Source organism: Misgurnus anguillicaudatus, chromosome 3, assembly GCF_027580225.2.
Source record: "Misgurnus anguillicaudatus chromosome 3, ASM2758022v2, whole genome shotgun sequence".
In the NCBI taxonomy this organism is placed as follows: domain Eukaryota; kingdom Metazoa; phylum Chordata; class Actinopteri; order Cypriniformes; family Cobitidae; genus Misgurnus; species Misgurnus anguillicaudatus.
Window position 1 is genome coordinate 188,817 of NC_073339.2, and position 23,279 is coordinate 212,095.

Sequence of the window (23,279 nt, forward strand, 5' to 3'; positions counted from 1 at the left end):
TTGTTACTAAAATGTTTCTAAACATATCTGTCTGTTACGTTGCATAATATAAAAAGAATACATTACGTATTTAAACATTTTGTATAAAAAGGGTTTGGGTTTAGGGTAAGGTTTTTTTTTCTGTAAAAATGTAATAATGCTACGTTTAAATGTTGTAAATACGTCTACATTGTATGTTTAAGCATCTATTTAAACGTACTAAACATATTTTTTTGTTTTTTTAATTTAAAGGAATATTATTAACAGTGAACAAGATCAGAACAACACAAGAACAGAAATACATATGTAGACTAGAACTACTATCATCGAGTCTAACACAGTATCCTGTAGATAGTCAAGTTTTTTTGACAGAAAAAATAAAAAGATAAGAAAAGCTCTGTATTGGCAAATGAGGTGTTGGCAAAATAGAATATGAAACAAAATAAAAAAAATCTGCGGGCCTGATTATGTTATATTGTTGAAAGGTGACACGGGCTGCAGGGCCGGAAGTTTAAGACCACTGGCCTAAAGTGTTTTAAATGTATACAAAGTATTGAGAAATGAAAAAAACATTTATGAAAAACTGTGTGAACACACCCTTCCTGTGATAGGCACATGGGTGAGGTCATTTTACCTCATTTCATTTTACCATTTATTACCATACTGCCAATATCAGGACAAGTGTACTGCATTCACACACACGCACGCACGCACACAACACAACCCAGACACACATGCGTACACACACAACACACACACACATGACCTGCAAGAGGAAATGAGGAAACACCCTGGAAGAGTTGAACACAGATGAGCAGAAAGGGAAATAGATCAGAGGTGCAACATGGACAGATTGAGCGTTTCTCTGCTGTTGATTTGGGGTAAGACAGAATAAATAACACACATCCATCAGTAAAAATGCTTGTGTGTGTTTATGTTTGTGTGTGTGAGTGTACAAAGAAGCCAAGATCTGTGTAAAACCTTAATTTTGAGGATGTCCACATATATATACACACTTTTTTGTGTTATATTTTTAACACATAATGTGTCGCTTTGTGTTAAATTCGATTTTGTGTTAAAATAAAACACAAGTTGTATTAAAAGTAATGCATTTAGTGTGTTGAGTTGTTAAATGTGTCTTGTGTTGTGTTGGGTGTGGTGTTTGGTGGTTAGTAGCTATATGATGACAGGAACTCATCTCTCTCTCTCTCTCTCCCACACACACAAACAAACTAAAATTGACTTTTTTAACTGAACTAATGATGTTTTCTATCTCATACCTCACACACTTGCTGTATCAACTGAAAGCAATATTTATAAAGCTTGTTAAACGATCAGTGGCAGCTGGGTGACCTCACTATACAGCAGATGTCGATGTCTTACCCAAACATCCAATTCCATCCCTATAATGCAGGTCACACACACACACACACACACACACACACACACACACACACACACACACACACACACACACACACACACACACACACACACACACGTCTATGTGTCTGTGTCATACTGTGACTGAAAACTGTATTAAAAAGACAGACAGACAGACAGACAGACAGACAGACAGACAAGAGATCATTTAAAAAGAGGACTTTAAGACTTTGCTTGTCTTTGAATACAAAAGCTGGTTAGTAAACCTTAGTTGGAGAACCTGCTGATGTGATGTGTGTTTTCAATTGAAATCCTGAATGAATGAACGAATGGTAACACTTAATAATAATTGTCCATGAATCATGATGAACTAACAACTAAACTCATTCATTCTTAAATATGAACTAATGTTGAGTTAAGGCATTTACTAATCATAAACTAATAATAAAGAGTCATCATTAACTTGACTCAACACATGAATTCATTGTTAATGAATCATTAACTAACAACTAAAAACATGTCATGTTGTAGTTAATGATGACTCTTCATTAGTTTATGATTAGTACAAGCCTTAACTAAGCATCAGTTCATGCTGAAGTAAAAACAAATGTATGTCTTAGTTTATTATGATTCATTACTATACTGTGTAACCAAAATGGCCAATATTGAAACTATGTGCGACAGCAAAACCCTAACCAAAAAGACAGAAAGGAAAAAAGTGAAGTTAAGGCACCATTACTAGTCTCTGTTTGCTAAAGCTACTTATGAATCATTACGCAATTGGGTTGGCAAATAAGAGGCAAAAAAAAACTTGTTTGTATTTTATTTCATTGCTATACATTTAAAATGTGTTTAATATGCTACATCCAGTAAAAAAAGGCTTACAGATATTTTTCGTTCTTTTTTTGTCATTGAAATTATTTTGGAGTCTGAGGTCTTATCAGGAAAGTTCACACCCGTTGTGCTTTCACACATACTGTGCTAAGTTTGCAGTGCACTGTTGACCTGCTGCTTCTGCATATCAAATGATCATGTGATTGACACTTTCTGTTGAAAAACACCTCCTCAATAAACCATGTAACACAGCCTCCTGTGTTGTTTCACAGGACAATACATTTGAGATATTATAAAATAGACTATAATATATTTGTGGATTAAGAATGTTTAAAGTCTCTGGTGGTCAGGACACATGAATGGATGAAATCAGCAGATTTAGAAAGGTTTATTTATAGATCATAAATATAAATGAGCAGCATCACTTGCTGAAGAGAAAATGTAGGTGACAGGTAAGGATGTAAAAGGTATTGCAGCATATTTATTTATATATCTCTTGTCTTGTCTTGTTGACAAAATCAATGGCACATTTAAGCTTAAGATTCAGCTGCTTATGAAACCATTAAAACCAGGAAGAGAAAATGAAGTGACATTTTCATTTCACTTGTATCTCACTGAGCTCTCTCTCTCTCTCTCTCTCTCTCTCATTCCCCCCCCTTGTTATATGTTTTAAGTAAGGGATAATGTAGAGGCAGCCGGTAGTTATTGGGAAATAAGCCCCGACAGTGTGATCAGGACCCGACGCGAAGCGGAGGGTCTTGTATCACACTGAAGGGGCTTATTTCCCAATAACTACCGGCTGCCTCTACATTATCCCGCTTATTACACGGCTACTTGCCACATAACAATAAAAACTGGACATGAATATGAATTTTAAACATTTTATTGGCATATTTGTTTTAAATTAACATTTTTATCCTTCCGCGAAACTTTGCACAGATGCATAAAATGATCGTAATACCTTATTAAGATCCTCTGCTTCATACTTGTCTCCATTTTTTCTCTTTTAGCCAGTCTTTGAGCAGTTTTAATGCCCGTTCTGTATTTTTTTGTGTGTTGGCTTCGTAGCTGTCATGCTCTATTTTGTCAAGTTCAGTCTCAGTAAGCTGTCTGTGTCTTGACGTGATTGTCGAGTGTTTGTCACAAGATGGCGTCGAACAGACAGTAATCTTTATTGATCTTTATTGGCGCGGAGCGATTTTACTCGTGCAAGTAGTCCGGCTATGCGTTATTATTTTGGAGCGGTTATTATTTGAAAAGAACGAACCTGCAAATGTCTCAACTGACCAATCAGAATCAAGCATTCCAGGCAGAGAGCCGTGTAATAAGTTAAAATAAGGTTACGGTGTAATGCTCAGATAGCCATTGAAGGAATGTGTGAACTCAAAGAAACAAAAAGCAGGAGTTTCTGAAGAAAACACAACGGATGAGATAGATGATATGTCCCGATGTTGTGATGTTGTTTTGAGAAATGATGATCAGTGGTCTGATAATTCTGATATAGCAAGAGTGGCTGAAATGGATACGTATACCCTTGAGGAGATACGTTTTTTTGTAGATGAAACAAAAGGCAAAGCAGGTGTAGAGGTCAGTGATTTTTCCCAGATCTTGAAAAGTTTGAGGGAAAATAAGTAACTTTGATGAGCTTTCACAGCAGTTAAAAACACATGACTGTTATTAGACAAGGAAAACTAACAGGAAAAGAATGAATGACGAGGGAAAAGCATAACAATTGTGATGACTGCTAAATCCTCTTTTTTTCTTCAGTTTTACTTTATTTCTCTATTTCAATGTCTGATCATAAATTTGTCACTATGGAATGTACTTTATTAATAAGAATATGCATACAAGTCATTTAAGTTATTAGAAGATACATATTTCTGGGAGAATTTTAAATAGCATTCAATGGTGGGAAATAGTGAAAGTAAAAATAAGGAACTTCTGTCAACAATATCTATCACATTCTTCGCCCTTATAAAAAAGTCACTGGATGTCTTGAAAAAGAAATTATTGGTGTGAAGCAAAATGTGATTGCAAATAACCTCCTTAAAAATCTGTGGACTGAAAAGACGTACTTTTAACTGAAAGAGTGATAGGAGCTGTAAGAGATTAACTCTAAGAGATATCGATGCTCCTACCTCTTTTTTTAAACCTTGAAAACAAAAAAACGTCAAAAAAAATTGATGTACTCTTTTTGCAATGGACAGGACACCTCTGATCAAACAGAGATGCATAAAAATTGCTGTGGATATTTATTCTAGTTTATACGCCTCTGAAAAATCAGATAATCATTGTAGGAACAAACTGCTTTATAACCTTCCAGTTTTAACCTCAAAGCACAAACATTTTTTATAGACTGAACTTAACTATGAAGAAGTCCCGGCTGCTGTTATGGGACTTTCTGTAGGTCATGCACCTGGAATAGATGGACTGTCTGCCGAAGTCTATAAGGCTTTCTGGCTTGTTCTTGAACATGACTATTCTGAAGTCCTTCAAAAAAGCATTACAGAAAAAAATCATCCTAAGAGCCTTCAACTTGCAGTTTTAACGCTATTACCCAACAAAGGGGATTTAACACTTATGAAGAATTGCAGACCTGTAGCCCTTTTGTGCTTAGAATATAAAATCATCTCTAAATGTTTGGCGAATAGGTTAAATACTGTACTGCATGTAATCATACATAAAGATCAGTCTTACTGCATAAAATATAGATCCATTGTATACTACATATAATCTCCATTTACTAAGAGATTTGTATGACTATGCTTTTGACAATAACATTAAAATGTTTTTTATCATTAGATCAAGAGAAGGCTTTTGATAGGGTGGATCACACTTTCTTTTTTATGCTTTAAAGGCCTTTGGTTTTGGTGACAAATTTATAAGGCTATTGTACACTGAAGCATCATGTATGATAAAACTGCTGGTGGCCTAAGTATTCCTGTAAATATTCAGAGATGCCTGGTGGATTTTTTCAGGTCGGGCCAGCATTGGTTAAAGGCACCAATACTGTTTCTACACAAACAGGAAGGAGGACAAGGAGAAGTGGACATCATATCTAGAGTAAGGACCTTCAGACTCCAAGTGGCTCAGAGACTTCTTTACAAAAATGCCCAGAGCTGGGCTGGGATAGCGTGTACTTATCTGCCACATAGTCAACTGGAAAAAGTTGTGCATGCTTTGATTACAAATCCTTTAGACTATTGCAATTCATTTTATTATGGTCTTGACCAGGGCTCGATCCACCGTTTACAATTGGTCCAAAATGCAGAGGCACCTTTGTTGACAGGTAAAAAGTGTAGTGAACACATAACTCCTATATTGTCGTCTCTACATTGGTTGCCTGATGTTTTTAGTATTCTGTTGTTGTTGTTGTTTACAAATCTTTAAAGGGATTGGCACTAGGTTGGCACCATATGCTTACTTTTCACACTCCAGGGAGAACACTAACGTCTACTGGCCAGTTGTCTTTAGACTGTCCAAGGTCTAGACGGAAAACCAGAGGAGACAGAGCTTTCTCAGGCTATGTTTACATTAATGCGTTTATCCTTTAAAACATGTTACTTTTGCTACGTTTACGCCTTTCATCTACACTACATCACCACCGTTTTCGACCATCATAAATGGATTCGTTCGCAAACGCTGCAGACCCTGTTTTAGTTTGAGAACTCAGACGTTGCTCTGAGTGTAAATGAACGTAGACGGAGTCTTATGTAAACGAACAGCTGATGTTAACGTGACAGCGCATCATTTTCAAAGTAAAAATTATTTTATTCATGTAAATGTTGGTTTGCAATGGAGGTTTTGCCACATCTACCAACCAGCTATTATAAACGCTATATCGGATTGTTTTAACATGTATCCTTATAGATAATGTCTGTCTTATATTAATGTTTGAGTATTGTTGGGTTTGAGTATTGTTGTAATGTGTTTATGTTTTGTTTAAATTTAGTTAGCTTACGAAAGATAGACTGTAATTTTAAACGCCAAATAGGCGTTGTAAAGGCCGATATGAAGGGAGAATTGTAATGGGTCAGACATTATTTTCCAGTTTAATGTAAGTTTTGTTTGCTACTTTAAAATGAATTTCGTTTCAGATAATTTGTCTCTTAATTTTAATCGATGTTTTGTTGATAAGTTTTGTGAATATAAATTAATAAAAACAATAAACTCATCGTTATTAATATAAAATGCTCGTTTAGGTGTTGCGCTTTTAGCAATTTCTGTGTTGCTAGCGGAGGACGTGCACGGACCTCGCACACTTTTAAAAATTAATGCAATAAGCATTTCTGGTAGGCTAAAGCAATACTTCACCTCTTACTATGTTTGATTGAAGTTTGCATTTGCTGAAATTTATTTTTGCTTCAAGTTCGCTACTGTTTAGTACTGTTCACTTGAATGGTTTCTTTTTAAATCATAAAGAGCTTTCTGTTTAGTTATAAAATCAAAATAATGTTGTAGGGGGGAGCTAGAACAGTATAAGACTTTCCCAAACACATTTTTATAGGTTAACTGTTATAGTATTTTTAAAATGCCAGTATAAACGAGGATCATTTTCATTTTAAAATGCCGTTTTAAAACGCAAATGCTCTAATATAAACAGGGCCTCAATAGCAGGTTCCAAACTCTGGAACTCACTCCCTCCTAGTATTAGAGCAGGTAACTCTGTTGAGTGTTTTAAATCATTGTTTAAAAACTCACTTGTTTGCATTGGCGTTCTAATAATGACTGAGCAGTGACATTTTACTCTTTATTGTTTTTAATATTTTGGGAATACTTGTATTTTATGTATTTTTTATCGACACCTGTTACTGATGAAGATAAACAAGTTAGATCTTGCAGGACTAACATCAATTTTTAAATCACTCCTTAAAACATGGAAACTTTTCAAGTTTTTCAGAGAGTCAAATAATTTACAAAGTTTGTGGCAGAGAGAAAAACCACTACTGGATCTGGATATTTTTAAAAGATGCATCACTCAGGAGAAGCCATTTCGGCTGCAAAGATCACAAAAATGGGACACTTAATACCTGAAGGTGAATGAAGTTTTTGCCAGAAAAATAGACATAAGATCGATTTGTGAGGCAAATAAAAATCTTGACAGATACCGGAGTTATTGCCACAGAGTTATAGACTTTCCTTAGAAACTGACATAACTGACTTTCAAGAATTGTAAATTACAGCTGAGACTGGAAGCTGGGAAGAAACTGAGGGTGAACTACTATCTTTTAACTCTTTCGCAGCCATTATTGAGATAACTCGTCAAATAAGAGAAAACGCTTCCCTGCCAATGACGAGAAATTCTGCAATACCGCTATTATTCAACAGGTTCCACACCTCTTCTGCAACTTATACAACCCGGAAGTAGCGCCTCACGTGAAAGAGAAAGAACTCCGTGTATGTTTTAAAGATCGCTCTGAATCTGATCTCTATCAAAAGTCCTTCACAAAAATTTAATTATCTCAGCTTTTGCTCAAAATTGGGTGTTTTTGAAAAAACCTACCCATATTTGATAGGTGATAAATGAGAACTATTTTTTTTAAAGCAGAGGGTCTGTTCTTTCATTTCATATATTGTTTGTTTATATATTTAAAGAAGAACATTTTCTGGAAGGCATTAAACTTTTGTGAAAATTCGGATTTTTCAACAACACAGGAAAGAAATCACTGACTGTACATACTGTGCGTCAAGATACTGCATCTTCATGCTCTCACAAATGTTAAGGAGTGTATATGGACAGATGTGTTTGGACTAAGTACTTCCCTCAGGGGCAGCTGGAGGACCTTGTAAACCTCCCATTGAAAAAATGAACTGTAGATCTGCAGTGGAGGTTAAGGCACAGTATAATATCAACTAATAGACACAGAGCACATCTTGGGGGATGTCTCTTCTATGGTATACAAGAAACTATTTTGCACTTATTTTTAAATTGTGCTAGATCACAAATGTTGTTTCAAAAATAGATGAATGGTGCCAGTACCTGAGAGTAACTTTTTCACCCATGTGTTTTGTATATGGGCCTTAATACCAAAAAAGTAAAAAGGAGTCTCATATATTGTTAAACTTTTTATTCAGAGAAGCCAAAATGGCCATTTGGTTATCACGGAGAGAAAATTTGTCTGGGAATGAGTCATCTGAAGTTGTTTCAATCCTCAAGAGATCATTAAGATCACATCTAAAAATGGAATACACCTTTTACAAACTTGTCAATGACTTTGAAACTACTAAATATAAATTGGCTATAAACCAATGTATTTGAGATGTTGACTGTTATGGAAATTCAGAATATTTGTTTATTACTTATTATGTTCAAAGTTTTTTTTCTTTTTTCTTCTTTCTCCATTGTTTATGTGATAATGTGAGGTTCTGAATTTTAATAACCTTTATGTTTTTATCTTTTGGTGTTAAAAGTGTGTTTAAAAGTCAAAGTCTCTCTCTCTCTCTCTCTCTCTCTCTCTCTCATGTAGCGTTCAGATGTTCATATGCATTTAACATGGACACAGAACATTCACTGACATTTAATGGCAAACAAGAAGACTTCTTTGGCTACAGCGTTCATCAGTACCAATCTGAAAATGGGAAAGAGTGAGTAAAACACACACACACACACACACACACACACACACACATTCTGGTTTCCATGTTTTGTGGGGACATTTCATAGACGTAATGCATTTTATACTGTACAAACTGTATATTTTATTCCCCTTACCTACCCCATTCTCTAACCCCAACCATCACAGAAACCCTTCTCCTACTTCACATCATTCTGTTTGATTTATAAGCTTGTTTCCTCATGGGGACATCAAAATGTCCCCACAAGGTCACAAAAACACTGGTATTCCTATCTTTGTGGGGAAAATTGGTCTTACAGTGTTGATTTTGGTCATGGGTCAATTAGTCTCTCTGCAGTCTTGATAACTCTTTGGAGAGATTTCTTCTCTGCCTGTGTTGCATTTCCAAACCACATCGTGATACCATATGTCAAGACACTCTCTATAAGTCCTCTGTAGACATTAATACTGCCCTACAAAGCGAAAGCGCAGTAACTACGCATTTGGTCAAAATTGAGTTAAGGGTTAAAATGGGCTTTGTGAGATCTGTTGTGTCTTGTGACAAAGTCTCCTGGTTAAATTTTGTCCCATTTCAGAGAAATGTGTGTGCCAAAATTGCAGTAACATGTTTGACTAGCTGGTGTAAAAAACTTTAAAGCCATTTTTCTCAGTTTCAGTGTTTGCGTAGATACTGCACTTAGCCTTTGGAGGGCAGAATAAGAGGGCACATCCCAATTCCAACCTTCTTCAAAAGCCTGATAAAATACAGGTGTTTCTGAGATTTCTTCACCATGGTACAATGTTTGTAGTCTAGCTCAACTTCGATGTCAAATGCAGGCCCAGGAAGTTGTGGGTGTCAGCCCTCTCACCACAGTGTCCTTAATGGTAAGTGGTTGCAGAGGAGGGCTTTTCCTCCTAAAGTTTATGACGAGCTCTCTGGTCTTTTCTACATAAAGAAACAGGTAATTTTCCTCTCAATAGACCATGATGTCACTGACAAGTTCCCTGTACCCTCTTTCAACCAACCACCCCCCCCCCCACCCGATGGTCGTGTCGTATGCATATTTGATAATGAGTGAGCTGTCCTGAGTGGAAACGCAGTCATGTGTGTATAATGTCTAAAGCTTAGGACAGATTGGTGTTTATATAATCTGAATCAGTGTTAAAGTTAATGAGATCATGAAGTGATTGTGGCAAAGTGGTCTTTTGCAGTAATATTCAAGACTCAAAGATATACAAATAGACTACGCCACCCTGGGACTATACCAGGGAATCACAGTTCACTTAAATGTTATAAAGAACCCAGGTTCATACTGAATAAAATGAGCAAGAGACGTGGGTAGCAAAATAGAGTTTGAGTTTATTCATACAAAAGTTTAAAAAGCAGAAATAAAAGTAGCCACCCAGCCAATTACTAAAGCTGAAAATCACAATCCACAATAAGGATTCACATTTAATTCAGAGCTGCAGCCTATTGGCATCAGATGGGCTAAGAGAGGGAGAAAAAAAGAGAATCACACTGAGTGCACACACACACACACACACTCCAATACCCGTGATTTTATCACACAGCATAACACAGCACACGGTGAAGGAAAGCCTCACTGCCGTCGGACACACAGCTCCTGCAATTGTGATAATCAATAACAACTTATTAAATGCAGGGGAGCAAAAGAAGCCCTCCCAACATAAAGAAAAAGAAATAAATTCTAGCTTAAACAGCTAGATAACACAAAAAAGAGGGGAAAAAATAAATTTAAAGACAATGTCCAGGAGAAAATCTCAGCATTCTGAATCAGTTCAAAACGAGAAACCCCACAAAGGGAAAATGAAGAAATAAATAATCTGAATGAGCGTGGCCCTCAAACTCGTTATTTCCCAACGTACGGGGAAAAGACCTTTAAATACAGTCACAGTCAGGCCCGCCTTTTGACATCAGAAATGTAAAAAATACTACTCTGTATAGTTAGACATGTATACTACTTTATGTGGTGTAATTTATCTATTGCATGTTATGTTAAAAACAGTAAAATTATAAGTAAGCCTGATAACTATTTAAAAACTATTAAAGCAGTTGAATGTTGCGTTATAATGAAATATTCCCGAGGCACCTTTCAGCCATGATCACTTTGAGAACTTTTTTTGCAAGCAAGTAGAAAACGTATTTTGAATAACAACACGTTATAAATATGTGCTGCGCGCTTTCCTCTCAATAACATAAACACACAACAAATATGACAGCGGGGTAAAAAATAGAAAGAAAACATCTGATCATAGTGATGTTGTTTGATATAGCGATATAGCAGCACTATAAGTCACGCCACGTTTATTGCTACACTTTATACAATATAGCCTATTGCTTTTAAGCAACAAATAGCCTATCATAACTTTCTATAAGCCTACTGTGTAATTGAGACATTAATTTAAGAAATGCATTAAAGCAGAAAGACGTAGGCTGCGGAAATATAGTGGGTTCACTTCAATCCACACCACAGACGTTCTTGGTTTGCTTCTTATTTATTAAATCGAGGCAATTGTTTGATCAAACATTGATTAATATTAAGATACAATTTATACAAAACGAAATTCATTTTAAAGAAAGTCTTTCTACAAAACAAACCTCGCAAAATCGCTTGCCCGACGTCCATTACGGGCTATGGCGAATTCCTGTCGGGCTAAAAAAAAATGATTTGCCATGGCCGTCGGGCGGAGGAAAAAATATTGTAATGTGTTTGCATTCTCTCAGATTTAGTTAGGTAATTATGTTGTATGTAATTCGGCGTATCTTGTTAGCCATTACTATCCTCACTAACAAGTGAAACTGTCAGGAAATGAAGTGAAAGCATTAAATCCATTATTCCTTTCGTTCACGTCTGATATGCGCGCTCCTCGGCTCCGCTCTTCACGAGTAGGCTTGCTCTTGTGCTCATCAAAAAGTATATTAAATGTTTATTTATTTGTCATTTCGTTTAACCCCAGAGTCTAACATTATTCTAGCAATTCCCTTTTTCTTTCTTTATTTAGTAAGTTAACTTAAATATGTGAGAACGAAAATATATTTTTAGTGATTTGCATGAAGAGAAAATGTTAGAAGCTTCATTTTAAGCATTTAGTAGCCGTATTTATTTAAACACTTTAATAGGTTATTTAAAAAAGTATAAGTTTTTTTTGGGTTCATTTATATTTCCTGTCACTGTGTGCAGGTTCTTTTTTGTAGGCTATGAGAGCCCAATATTTTTTTTTACCAAAAAGGCTTAATAAATGTCACGTTGCATTACAATTTAAAGTATCAATAATGTCAAAAATGTGACGTGCAGTTCGGGTGTGTGTGTATGCTGTTTAAATTAGTGTTCTGAAGTTTTGACGAATTTTATAGACTTGTTATAGTTTCTTATTCAAAAGTGACACCCATAGATTCAGGCCCACCCGGACTTAATCCATGCCCACCCATATGTCACGTTCTGCATCCGCCACTGGTCACAGTAGGAGCAGGTTTTAACCAACAACTCCAAAATCGGGCCGCGCTAAATTACCCAGGACAAAAATGAAAACACATAGCAAAAATAAAGAAAAAGAAACTAAAACAAATCCAGCAGGAACAAAACAGCAGCGTGCTTCTGGATGTAGTAGGGAATGCAGCACGCAGTCTTAACCCTAGCAGATAATATCATGATTAATAAACTAGTTTATAATATATGAACGACAAATCAGAAATAAAATACACATACCGGATAACGCAGCCCCTTGCCACACCAAAAAGCAGAGCGGACGTCAATATCCACGGGATAGAAATGAAGGAGATGATGCCAAACAGCATATATTGGACAACGCAGCTAGACACCGTACCAGCTCAAACCGTAAACACACGGGAACACTGCAGTAGAGATTAACGTAGCTGACCCCCACACCACATCACCTAAAACCTCTGGCAATATACTTAATCTCTTACATACCTGAGACTAGGCAGTATAACGAGCCAGACCGCAAGTTACGGTTGTTTACTGATAAGCTATAAATAACACAAAACACTAGTGTTACCATACCATAATCCGGTATCAGACAGAGCCAAACACTAAAAATGCTTACCTCTCCAGCGTACACAGAGCCCCGCAAACGACACAAGCGGTGCTACAATTTCCACCCAGCTATGTGTTAACCACAGACCTCCATTGAATGCCGGTAAACAGGAAGAGCGCAGGCAAAGAAAATGACGCACATCCGGCCCGCACCAAACAGCCATTTATACACACCTCCCTGCCGGACGATAGGCTACCAATAATGACGTCACTACAGAGAGGATCTAACTACCCTGCCACATGATGATTAAGACATTAATGCTGAACATCTGCTGGTCATTCCGTGTCAAATCAATTACATTTTGGAAATTTTCCTGTCTCTAAATTTATATTTATGACTCATTTTCTGGAGAAAATAATACTAAAATGATAAAGAAAGACAAATTATTAAATGCAGAAACAGCTAAACAGCTGTCAGAACTGTGAGGTTTTAACAAGAAAATGAACCCAAATGCAGACGTTGACTCAAAATAAATAATTTATTGACAAACAGGGGAAAACAAAACCCGCGAGGGGGCAAAACAAGACGGGGCAAACGCAACACTAAACTAAACATAACATATAACAAACTAGACTAACTTTCATATACTCACAGAGCTGACACAGAAACCGACAGGATGCAACCAAACGCACGAGCACAAAACAGCAAACACAAGGACAATAAATAGGGAGAACTAATGAGGGACACAGCTGAAATCAATGACAAGTAAGGGAGAGGGTAAAAAGTGACGAGACCCGGGAAATGCGTGGTCAGAATAATTCAATACTAAAACCACGCATTTCCCACATAAAACATGGTACTGCCAGGACCCCGAACACAAAGACTAGATATAATTTAACACATGATTCTGGCGGGTCCTGACAAGAACAAAATACAAGTGCTCAACTTTTCCAGCATCCACACACGTGATTTAGTAGACAAATCTTCTTTCTGACGTGATGTCTCACAAGTCAAATAGACATTTATCACAAAGTGTATCACATTAAACCTTAAGTTTGTGTTTGTTATGAGATCTTTTGAAGTCACCATTATTGTGATTAGTGTTTAGTTAGGCATTTGTTCGTTGACCTTCACTGATCTAACTCTCCTCTTTTAGCTATAGTAACAGTGTTTTAATAAGATCACTTGTTACTTATTTGGTGGATGTGTAACAGTGGGAATCAAAAAGTGTCTTGTCCACTGCTCCATCACCACCTCTCTCTATAACAACAACCATGACAAAAATATGCTTTAACTTATTTTTGTTTTACATTTTTACCCTACTTTAACAGCTAAATGTGCAACATGCAAATGTTCATGTCAAAAGAAGGCCTATTTTGCAGACATCCATATAAAATGTAGGCAATGGCTTATAAAGAACGAATAAATCTTACAAAGATTTTTTTCCATATCCACTTAGGTTTCTCAACTTGCACTCTAGCATTTGTGTGATCCAGGTAACGTTAGCTTTGCATAAAAAAATGGTTATCATTCGCATGGCTACTTTTACTTTTAGCCTATACTTTAAATACATTTCCAAGCCTATACTTTGGTACTTTTACTTGAGTAAAGAAGTTAAATCAGCACTTCTACTTTAACCAGAGTATTTTTTTAATACAAATATCTGTAAAAATGTGCTACACAGGACCTTTAGTTATAATAAAGTGTCTTAAAGGTCTCTTTTCCTAATTTACGACCCCTGTAGATGAGTAACATTTTAAGCTGTTAAACATAAAACAATAGAAGGTTGACGCTAATAAATAAAAGTAATTGTACAAAAAAGTACAGGTGCTATTTATTTTAATCAAACTGGTCAACCTTAAAACTTTAAAAACACGAAACCTTTGAAACAAACAATGATACAATGATCATCAAGATTCACAATGTTAACAATTATAAAGTTTACTATTATTCTTAGTTAATCGTAAATTGTTGTAATATGTTTATGACTTCCGAATGTAATACTCAGTTAGTTTAAACCAGGCAGGATGACGTATGCAGCCTGCATATGAGACCTCCGGAGGCTGCAGCCTTCCGATTGAGAAACGTTCAGAAGTAACTTATTTCCTTGCCTTTTTTCGGAACCAATATTGTTGCATCGTCCCTCTCTCAGTCGCCACCAGGATTTTCTGTAATGGCGCTCAATTTTCCTCTCATTTCTGTGAAAATTGCTGCTCCAAATCCACCAAGTAAACCGACGAGTATATGTTTGCCGCTTTGTTTCGCATCACGTGAGTGACAGCCAAACGTCGCAAATGAGGAGAAGAGAGAAACGATCGGGTCTGATTGGTGAATGAATAGGGTTTGGTTTTACACTGTGTGAGTGTAAGCCAGTTTGACAACATAACATCTGGATTGTTTTAATGTAAATACGTGAATGCAGCATCTGAATACAGGGTATGAATCGAGATCGTGATTCTTTTTTCGATAGACACAAGCAATATACATACCCAGATCATCCGATCTGAAGATGTTCTTTTCACGATACCACTGTAGTGCGAGGGGGACTGAGGTACACTGCAGGACCCCTCGCAGGGAGTTTGATTGACCTGACCAATACAATCATACTTCGCCATCCGCCATTTGCGTATGGTCGGAAACACGTCCTTGTTGATACTTGGAAAGGAAGGAAATGCATCTCTTTGTCATCAGACGTGCCGCGCTGTGTGGCCCTGTTCCGCGGGGATGGCAATTGTGGTTCCATCCCGGGTTACCATGGTGAAGGCTGTGAGAAACCCCCCCTACACCCTATATATTTTTTACATATCTGCATGATTCACGTAGGTCACATTTTCAGGTCGGAAAATCCGGAATTCCGGATTAATCCGGAAAAATCACATCCCTGGTAAATGACATTGTATTGAATAAGACTGCTGTAATGCTTTAGTTTTTTAACTTTTTTTTTTGGTTAAGAGAGACATCATGACTTCTGATACAAATCTCAACAATGGTGACAGTTAATGGTAAGAAAGATGCACAATTTTTGTCATGTTGAAATGCATGATGGGAGTTATTAATGAGTTTTATACAATGAAGCTTTGTTGTTAATGGTCAACATGGTTGTGTTTTAAACGCTGATTGTTGATGTCTCTTTGTGTCTGACTAACACCACAGATTAGATTTGGGTAAACAATATTTAACTCTTCAGGTTATGTGGATTTTTACAGCACTGTTGGAATTCATAGGAGCTTCACAGGGTTGGCAGAATGTAAAATTATACACTTATATTCAGTGATTATTTTTTTTATGAGATCATTGAAACATAAGTCTTATACTTTCATAATAAATAACATAGTAACAGTTTAAGACTTATTTTCTTTCATCTTCCTCTGCTCTAAAAGATGTGTTTTATAAACACACTGCCAAAATGAGCAAACGAAAACTGAAACAAGTGCCCAACTAAAGGAAACACTAATCGGCACAATGGTGACTTACTTTATTAACCAGATTTAGAGCAGGTCTTTAGAAGTTAAACTTATCATCCATGTAACTCTGCAAGCAAGTTGAAATTGTAGTTTTTTTTAAACAGAGATGATGATAGTGTTCATTGAACTCTAGGCATTTTATCTATTGTATTTGATGTTTTAGCTTTCTTCGTTATTTTGGTATTGCTTTCTCCAGGGGAAGAGGCAGCAAAATAGAAAATTAGAGACATGAACAATTCCAAAACAACTAAAAGTACCCATGTCAGAAAATGACGGTAAAGGAAAAAACAGAGTGTCAAAAAGCGCAATGTATCTAAATGAATGAATGTATTAAAACAACTGGAAACTTTTTGTGTTGACATAATGTTATTCAGTGCTTTGGGAACTTTCAAGGAAAGTTCTTTAAACGTTTCTCTGTATAATTGATTCTGTTTTACAGGATCATCGTTGGAGCTCCATTAAATAATTCAACAGATAGAATTTACACCTGTCTCACAAATCTAAGGGCCTGTAGACCACTGCGTCCAGGTACACACACACACACACACACACGCACACACACACACACACACACACACACACACACACACACACACACACACACACACACACACACACACACACACACACACACACACACACACACACACACACAAACACTCTGGTTTCCATGTTTTGTGGGGACATTCCATAGATGTAATGCATTTTATACTGTACAAACTGTATATTCTATTCCCCTTAAGCCATTAAGGCAAAAAGTGCCTATAAGGTGAATATGGAGGAACAATTTGGCACAAATGACTGGAGATCGCTAAAGCACTTGACAGACTATAAAAATAAAAAACAATAAGTCACTCCATCTGCCAATGAATGTAATGTTTTCTACACAAGATGTGAGAAATCTAAATGCTCTCATCCTTTCCCTCTGGGGGGTGGCACACTTAGAGAGTGGGAGAATATTGCCCCGCAGGATAAAGTCACTTCTGACATTGAGATTGCAGAGAAGGATGTGTATTGGCTTTTTAGCCGACAAAATGTAAGGAAGGCGAGTGGCCCTGATGGGACTTCACCTGCCACCCTCAAGTACTGTGCTAGTCAGCTAGCTCCAGTTTTTACAGACATTTTTAATCAATCAATTGTTTTATGTAGGGTTCCGAGTTGTTTTAAATCATCAACTATTATTCCAGTGCAGAAGAAAGACAAATCGGTGGACTTAAATGACTACAGACCGGTGGCCCTTACATCAGTGGTCATGAAATGTTTGGAGCGGTTGGTTCTGTCACATCTTAAACCTATCACAGCACCTTATCTTGATCCACTACAGTTTGCTTACAGGACAAACCGTTGGGTAGATGATGCGGTCAATTTAGGACTGCATTATGCTCTGGACCATCTTGACTCTACTGGCTCGTATGTAAGGATGTTGTTTGTGGATTTCAGTGCAGCCTTTAAGACCATTCTACCCGAGCGATTGTGGGAAAAGCTGTTACTGTTGGGCGTAGGACCCTCTATCTGCCGTTGGATTATGGATTTTCTTAGTGACAGACAACAGTATGTGCGGCTTGGACAGCATATGTTTGTTTGTCAGACTACTAATATCGGAGCTCCTCAGGGGTGTTTGTTGTCACCATTTCTCTACTTACTGTACACTAATGATTGTACTTCCAATAATGATTCCATCAAGCTGTTTAATTTGCAGATGATACCACATTAGTCCGACTGATTAAGGGAAACGACGAGTCTGCTTACAGGCAGGAAGTGTCCAAATTGGTTGCGTGGTGTGATGATAACAACTTAGAGCTTAATCAGCAAAAGACTGTGGAAATGGTGATAGATTTTCATAGGACACCAGCCTCCCTTCCTCCTTTAATTATCAAGAGTACTGTTGTGAAGAAGGTTGAGTCTATTAAATTTTTAGGCACTGTCATTACAAATGACTTAAAATGGGAGGAAAATAGTTCCTCCATACTTAGGAGAGCTCATAGGGGAATGTTTTTCTTTTTTTTTTTTTTGAGACAGTTAAATAAACTGAACGTTTCCAGCTCTGTTCGGTCCAGTTTTTACAGAGCCACTGTGGAAAGCCTTCTCTCAGCATCCATTACTGTTTGCTTCAGCATCAGCCTTGGCGAAGGTTAGACTACAGCGTATTGTGCGCACAGCAGAGAGGCTGACTGGACAGAGGCAGCTATCACTTAAATGAATAGTCTACCCTTTTGCCGTATTAAACTATGTTATTACCTCACCTTAGACGAATTAATACATATCTATCTTTTTTCAATGCTTGCACTATACAGCGCATCGGGAATGTGTTAGCTTTTAGCCTAGAACCATTCATTCCTATAGTACCAAACAGGGAAGCCACCAAACACTTCCGTGTTTTCCCTGTTTAAAGACTGTAACATGAGGAGTTATACCAGTAAGTATGGTGCCACAAAATAAAACTTTTTTTTGGTACCATAGAAATGAATGGGGCTAGGCTTAATGCTAACACATTCACAACGCGCTGTACAGTGCATGCATTGAAAAAAGATAGGTATGTATTAATTCGTCTAGGATGAGGTAATAACATAGTTTAATATGGCAAAAGGGTAGACTATTCCTTTATTGACCTATATGAGGCCAGAGTTAGGAAAAGGGCAGCTAAAATTGTTGCTGATCAGTCCCATCCAGCAAGTGACATTTTTAAGCTGCTTCCTTCAGGAAGAAGGTATAGAGCAGTGAGAACAAGGACCTCACGCCATTTAAATAGTTTTTTTCCTCCTTTTTAGCATCATTTTGGACTATTTTATAATTTCAATTGATTGGTTTGTGGCATGTTTTAAGTAGCTATATGTATACATGTTGCATGTTGAGTTTGTGTGTTACTGATAGCCATATCAAATTCCTGTGTATCTGCTGATACATTCGACGAATAAAGTGATTCTGATTCTGATTCTGACACACACACACACACTGATGTGGTTGGTGATGTGTTGACAGGTTCAGAGAGTAACAGATGGTTGGATTTGTCAACTGCTGTGTCGTCTTCTGGTACCACAAGCATCACTGTAAGTTCATCATCTCAATCTTATTTACTGCTATCTGTTTTCTGCTTTGTCACACTCATCTCTTCAGCTTTTATGTAAAAGAATATTCAAAGAATAAAATATTATAATGTAAAGTGGGAGAAAAACTATACACGTCATGAAAGTTGCTTTGAACATTACAGTTTTTTTCAGTTGCTAACAAGCATTGCTCTATACCAAAACCAGATGCATTACCTGCATTACCAGCAATGGTCAAAAAGTAAATCTCACTTCCAAAACTCACTCAGACCAACATAACAATGGCAACTATTTTTATTCAGAAAACAAGGCAAGGCAAGGCAAGTTTATTTGTATAGCACGTTTCATACACAGAGGTCATTCAAAGTGCTTTACATAGAAATGAGAAAACATAAATCAAAGATACATGAATTTAAAATATCAATTAAAAGAAAATAAATGTGATTTTAATAAAAACTGTTTAAATGTGTGAAAAAGAATAAAACAGGAAAAAAGTATAAAACCATTAAAAATAAGAATAAAAACAAGAGAAATAAAAACATAAAAAAGAATTAAAATAGTGCATATATAATATAGTGCAATCAGTTCGGACGCAGCATAGTGCTCATTCAGTAAATGCATATCTAAACAGATGTGTTTTGAGTCTGGATTTGAATGTGACTACTGTTGGAGCACATCTGATCTCTTCTGGAAGCTGGTTCCAGCTGCGACTGGCATAATAGCTAAAAGCTGACTCTCCTTGCTTTGAGTAAACCCTTGCTATTTCTAGCTGATGTGATCCTAATGATCTGAGTGATCTGTTAGGTTTATATTCAATGAGCATATCAGCAATGTATTGAGGTCCTAGTCCCCTGAGTGATTTATATACCATTAATAATACTTTAAAATAAATCCTAAATGTAACTGGTAGCCAGTGTAGAGACCTGAGGACTGGTGTGATATGTTCATATTTTCTGGTTCTGCTCAGAAAAAAAAGCAGCACTGAGGTCGAGTAGCACCAGCACTGATAGTTTGCCTGTGTCACGGCCGGGGGCGGACCCGAATAAACTAAAGGTCACGCCCCTCTCAACTCTTCCACCTCGAGGAGGTTCCCAAGACCACCCCAATGACCAGACAGACGAGTAAACTACGTTTAAAATAAACTTTATTAAATATTTAAAAAGGAAAGGGGGAAAAGGGGAAAGGGGAATGGGCAATTTAAAACTAATAGTTCTGCTGCTCGCCTCCAGGGCCACTTGGGACAGGGACTGGGGGCCTTCGCTTCCCACGGAGGTTTCACTTGAACAGGTAGGTAATTGCTATAAGCACAGAACAGGTTTCCTTCACAGGTTACGTTACTCACAGCACTGGGGATCTTCATGCACACAGAGCTTCACTTGTACAGGTAGGTAATTGCTATAAGCACAGAACAGGTTTACTTCACAGGTTACGTTACTCACAGCACTGGGGATCTTCACTCACACAGAGCTTCACTTGTACAGGTAGGTAATTGCTACAAACAGTGGATTTTCGCTACAGTGTTGGTGCACCGTATTCCTTCGCCCATCCACTCCGGCTGTCCGGGCGTCGTAGGGACTAGTGGGTCCGATGACACGGAGCCGAACGCTTCCCAAACTCCCCCTCCTTCTTCCACGACCGGGGTCACGAGTTGGGGCGAACTTTCATCGGGGCTCCGCTCACCACGAGCTTCTATTGGAGAGGTCAGTACACACACCGTTACAACCCACAGTCCGCACGGTATACTCTCGACAATACTCACTGGGTTTCACCACTGTCTGCTCTATGGACAAACGAAGCTCTCGTCGACACACCCCGGGCACAGGGTTCAATTTTTTTCTCGCTCTCCTTAGGACCCAGGCCACAACGGATGTCGTCGTCTCGTGACTCGTCGGAGGCTAGGCAGTTCGAACGCTACAAGCACAGCATATACACAGCAAGTAAAGCGTAAACACCATCAATCAGTGAAACTCACCCACAGCACTCTTATACAACTTCACGTGACATTTAGATCGCCCTTGCCACCTGACCACGACGACCTCGAGAGGATGGTTGGGCGATAACTGGACCGTAAATGGGAGTGAGATGTGTGTTATTCGCAGGCCCGGCGTGTTGGTTATCACTCCTCTGGCTCACCTGCGCTTCCTTTTCCCCACAGGGCCACTGTTTTACTGGTGAACGGTGCTTCCTACCAAGTGCTTCGTCCGTGCTTCCGGTCAACCCACGGCTCGCCCACGCTTCCCTCTCCAGTGGGGCCAGGGACCTCAAAAACACAAAGGAACACACCAAACAACTCTTCGTACAAATATTGCACAGATAAGTACCACAGCTGTTACTCACACTTAGTTGTCAACAACTGCTATTAGCTCCGCTCTTGATGGCTCTGTGTCCACTATTTCTCTAATGAAAACCTCTCAGAATTCCTTCGTCAGCTGTCTGTCTCTTCCTCTCTTCCCCAGGAGAGCGATCCAACCAGCGTGGTCCGTCTGCAAAGCAGCCACACAGCGTATACAAAGTATACCACAAGCACCCGGTGTAGTGTCCCTTTAATTAGTCTCACAGCCCCGTCCTTCTCGCCTCTTCTGGCAGCCGCACTCTTTCCTTACACTATAAGTGTTTAGCGGATCAACGGCGCCCTTCGGCTCGTCCAGGGACGGAGCGTGTGTTTGCGTTTGCCCAAGGCAGAAAAGGGACTCACACCCGAAAAACAACTCTCCTCCTTTGTGCTTCCTTGGCCCTTTTTATGTGGCTTGCCTTCACCCTCACCTCCAATCACAGATCGCTCCATCAATTTGCCACACCTGCTGCTAGTTCCCTCGTTATCAGGGTTGGCAGGGAAACCAGGAAGTAAAATTAAGTAAAAACCGGGCCCGGGCGGAAACCATCTTCAGGCGGAACCTTTCTCCGCCACTTTTGGTTCCGCCCTATCATAGTCACCCGGTGACACCTGTGTCTGTATTGAGGCGAATATCATTTATTATCTTTATGAGCGCTGTCTCTGTACTGTGGTGTGGTCTGAAACCAGATTGCAAAATGTCAAAGTAACCATTAGAAATTAAGAATTTGTTCAGCTGATTAAAAACAACTTTTTCAATGATCTTGCCTATGAAAGGAAGATTTGAGATTGGTCTGTAGTTGCACAACACAGTGTTATCTAGGTTGCTCTTTTTCAGGAGGGGCTTAACAACTGCAGTTTTAAGGGACTTTGGAAAAATCCCAGAGTAAAGTGATGAATTTACCACTTCTAGGAGATCTGCTTCTAAACAGTTAAAGACACTTTTGAAAAAAGATGTTGGGAGTGTGTCAAGGGTGCAGGTTGATGTTTTAAGATGCTGTACTGTTTCTTCCAAAATTTTACCATCAACTGCTTCGAAATCAGACATTGTAACTACTTTCTGATGTTGTGGTCTGTAAGGTTTTGTTCTGTGTTTTCTGGTATTCTGTGTATTTTTTGTATTTTGGACTTTTATTTTGACGTTCTGTTCTGGCTTTTATTTTGAAAACATCATGCCATGTCACAGTTCACACTTCCTGTCTGTTTGTATTTAAGCACTTCCTGCATACCTGTTCACTGCTGAATATTATACATCGCCACATCCTGTTTGTATCTGCCTGTTTTCTGAATCTGTTTTCTGAATCTGTTTTCTGTATCTGTTTTATCTGTTACCTGGATCTGCCTGTATTTTTGACCTGTGCCTGTTTTTGGATATCTTGCCTGTTTGCCGCCTGCCCTGTTATATTTTGCCTGTCTTTGGATTACGATTACTGGATTTACCTTTGGATCTGTTTGCTGGCCCTTATTGGGATTTTACAATAAACACCTTTTGCACATGGATTCACGTTCTTCATCGCTTTCTTTAAAGCGCCCCGTTACAGAATAATCAGCCATAAACCGGAATCCAGCGAAGGTCAGTAATCTCCCACCAGCACCATGAAACCTGATTTTGCACTGCTTGCACTCCGTCAGAACCACCGGCCCATTGAGGATTTTGTAAGTGACTTTTTGG

At 38.1% G+C, this 23,279-nt stretch overlaps 1 protein-coding gene and 1 long non-coding RNA gene across 2 annotated transcripts in view; one reads left to right on the forward strand and one right to left on the reverse strand.

Annotated features, from left to right (window-relative positions):
* Positions 1–733: 733 nt before the first annotated feature.
* Positions 734–23,279, forward strand: part of LOC129443788 (integrin alpha-M) — a 50,019-nt gene continuing 27,473 nt past the window's right edge. The window contains exons 1-4 of the mRNA XM_073860098.1: positions 734–860; positions 8,664–8,781; positions 16,671–16,759; positions 19,211–19,278. Coding sequence (XP_073716199.1) covers positions 824–860; positions 8,664–8,781; positions 16,671–16,759; positions 19,211–19,278 — 312 coding nt within the window. The 5' untranslated portion in view covers positions 734–823. The remainder of the gene's footprint in view (positions 861–8,663; positions 8,782–16,670; positions 16,760–19,210; positions 19,279–23,279) is intronic.
* On the reverse strand, positions 20,403–22,212 carry LOC141353222 (uncharacterized). The gene is made up of 2 exons (XR_012360237.1): positions 20,715–22,212; positions 20,403–20,573 (listed from the first exon to the last, which is right to left on the reverse strand). It is a non-coding gene; the product is annotated as an uncharacterized lncRNA (long non-coding RNA).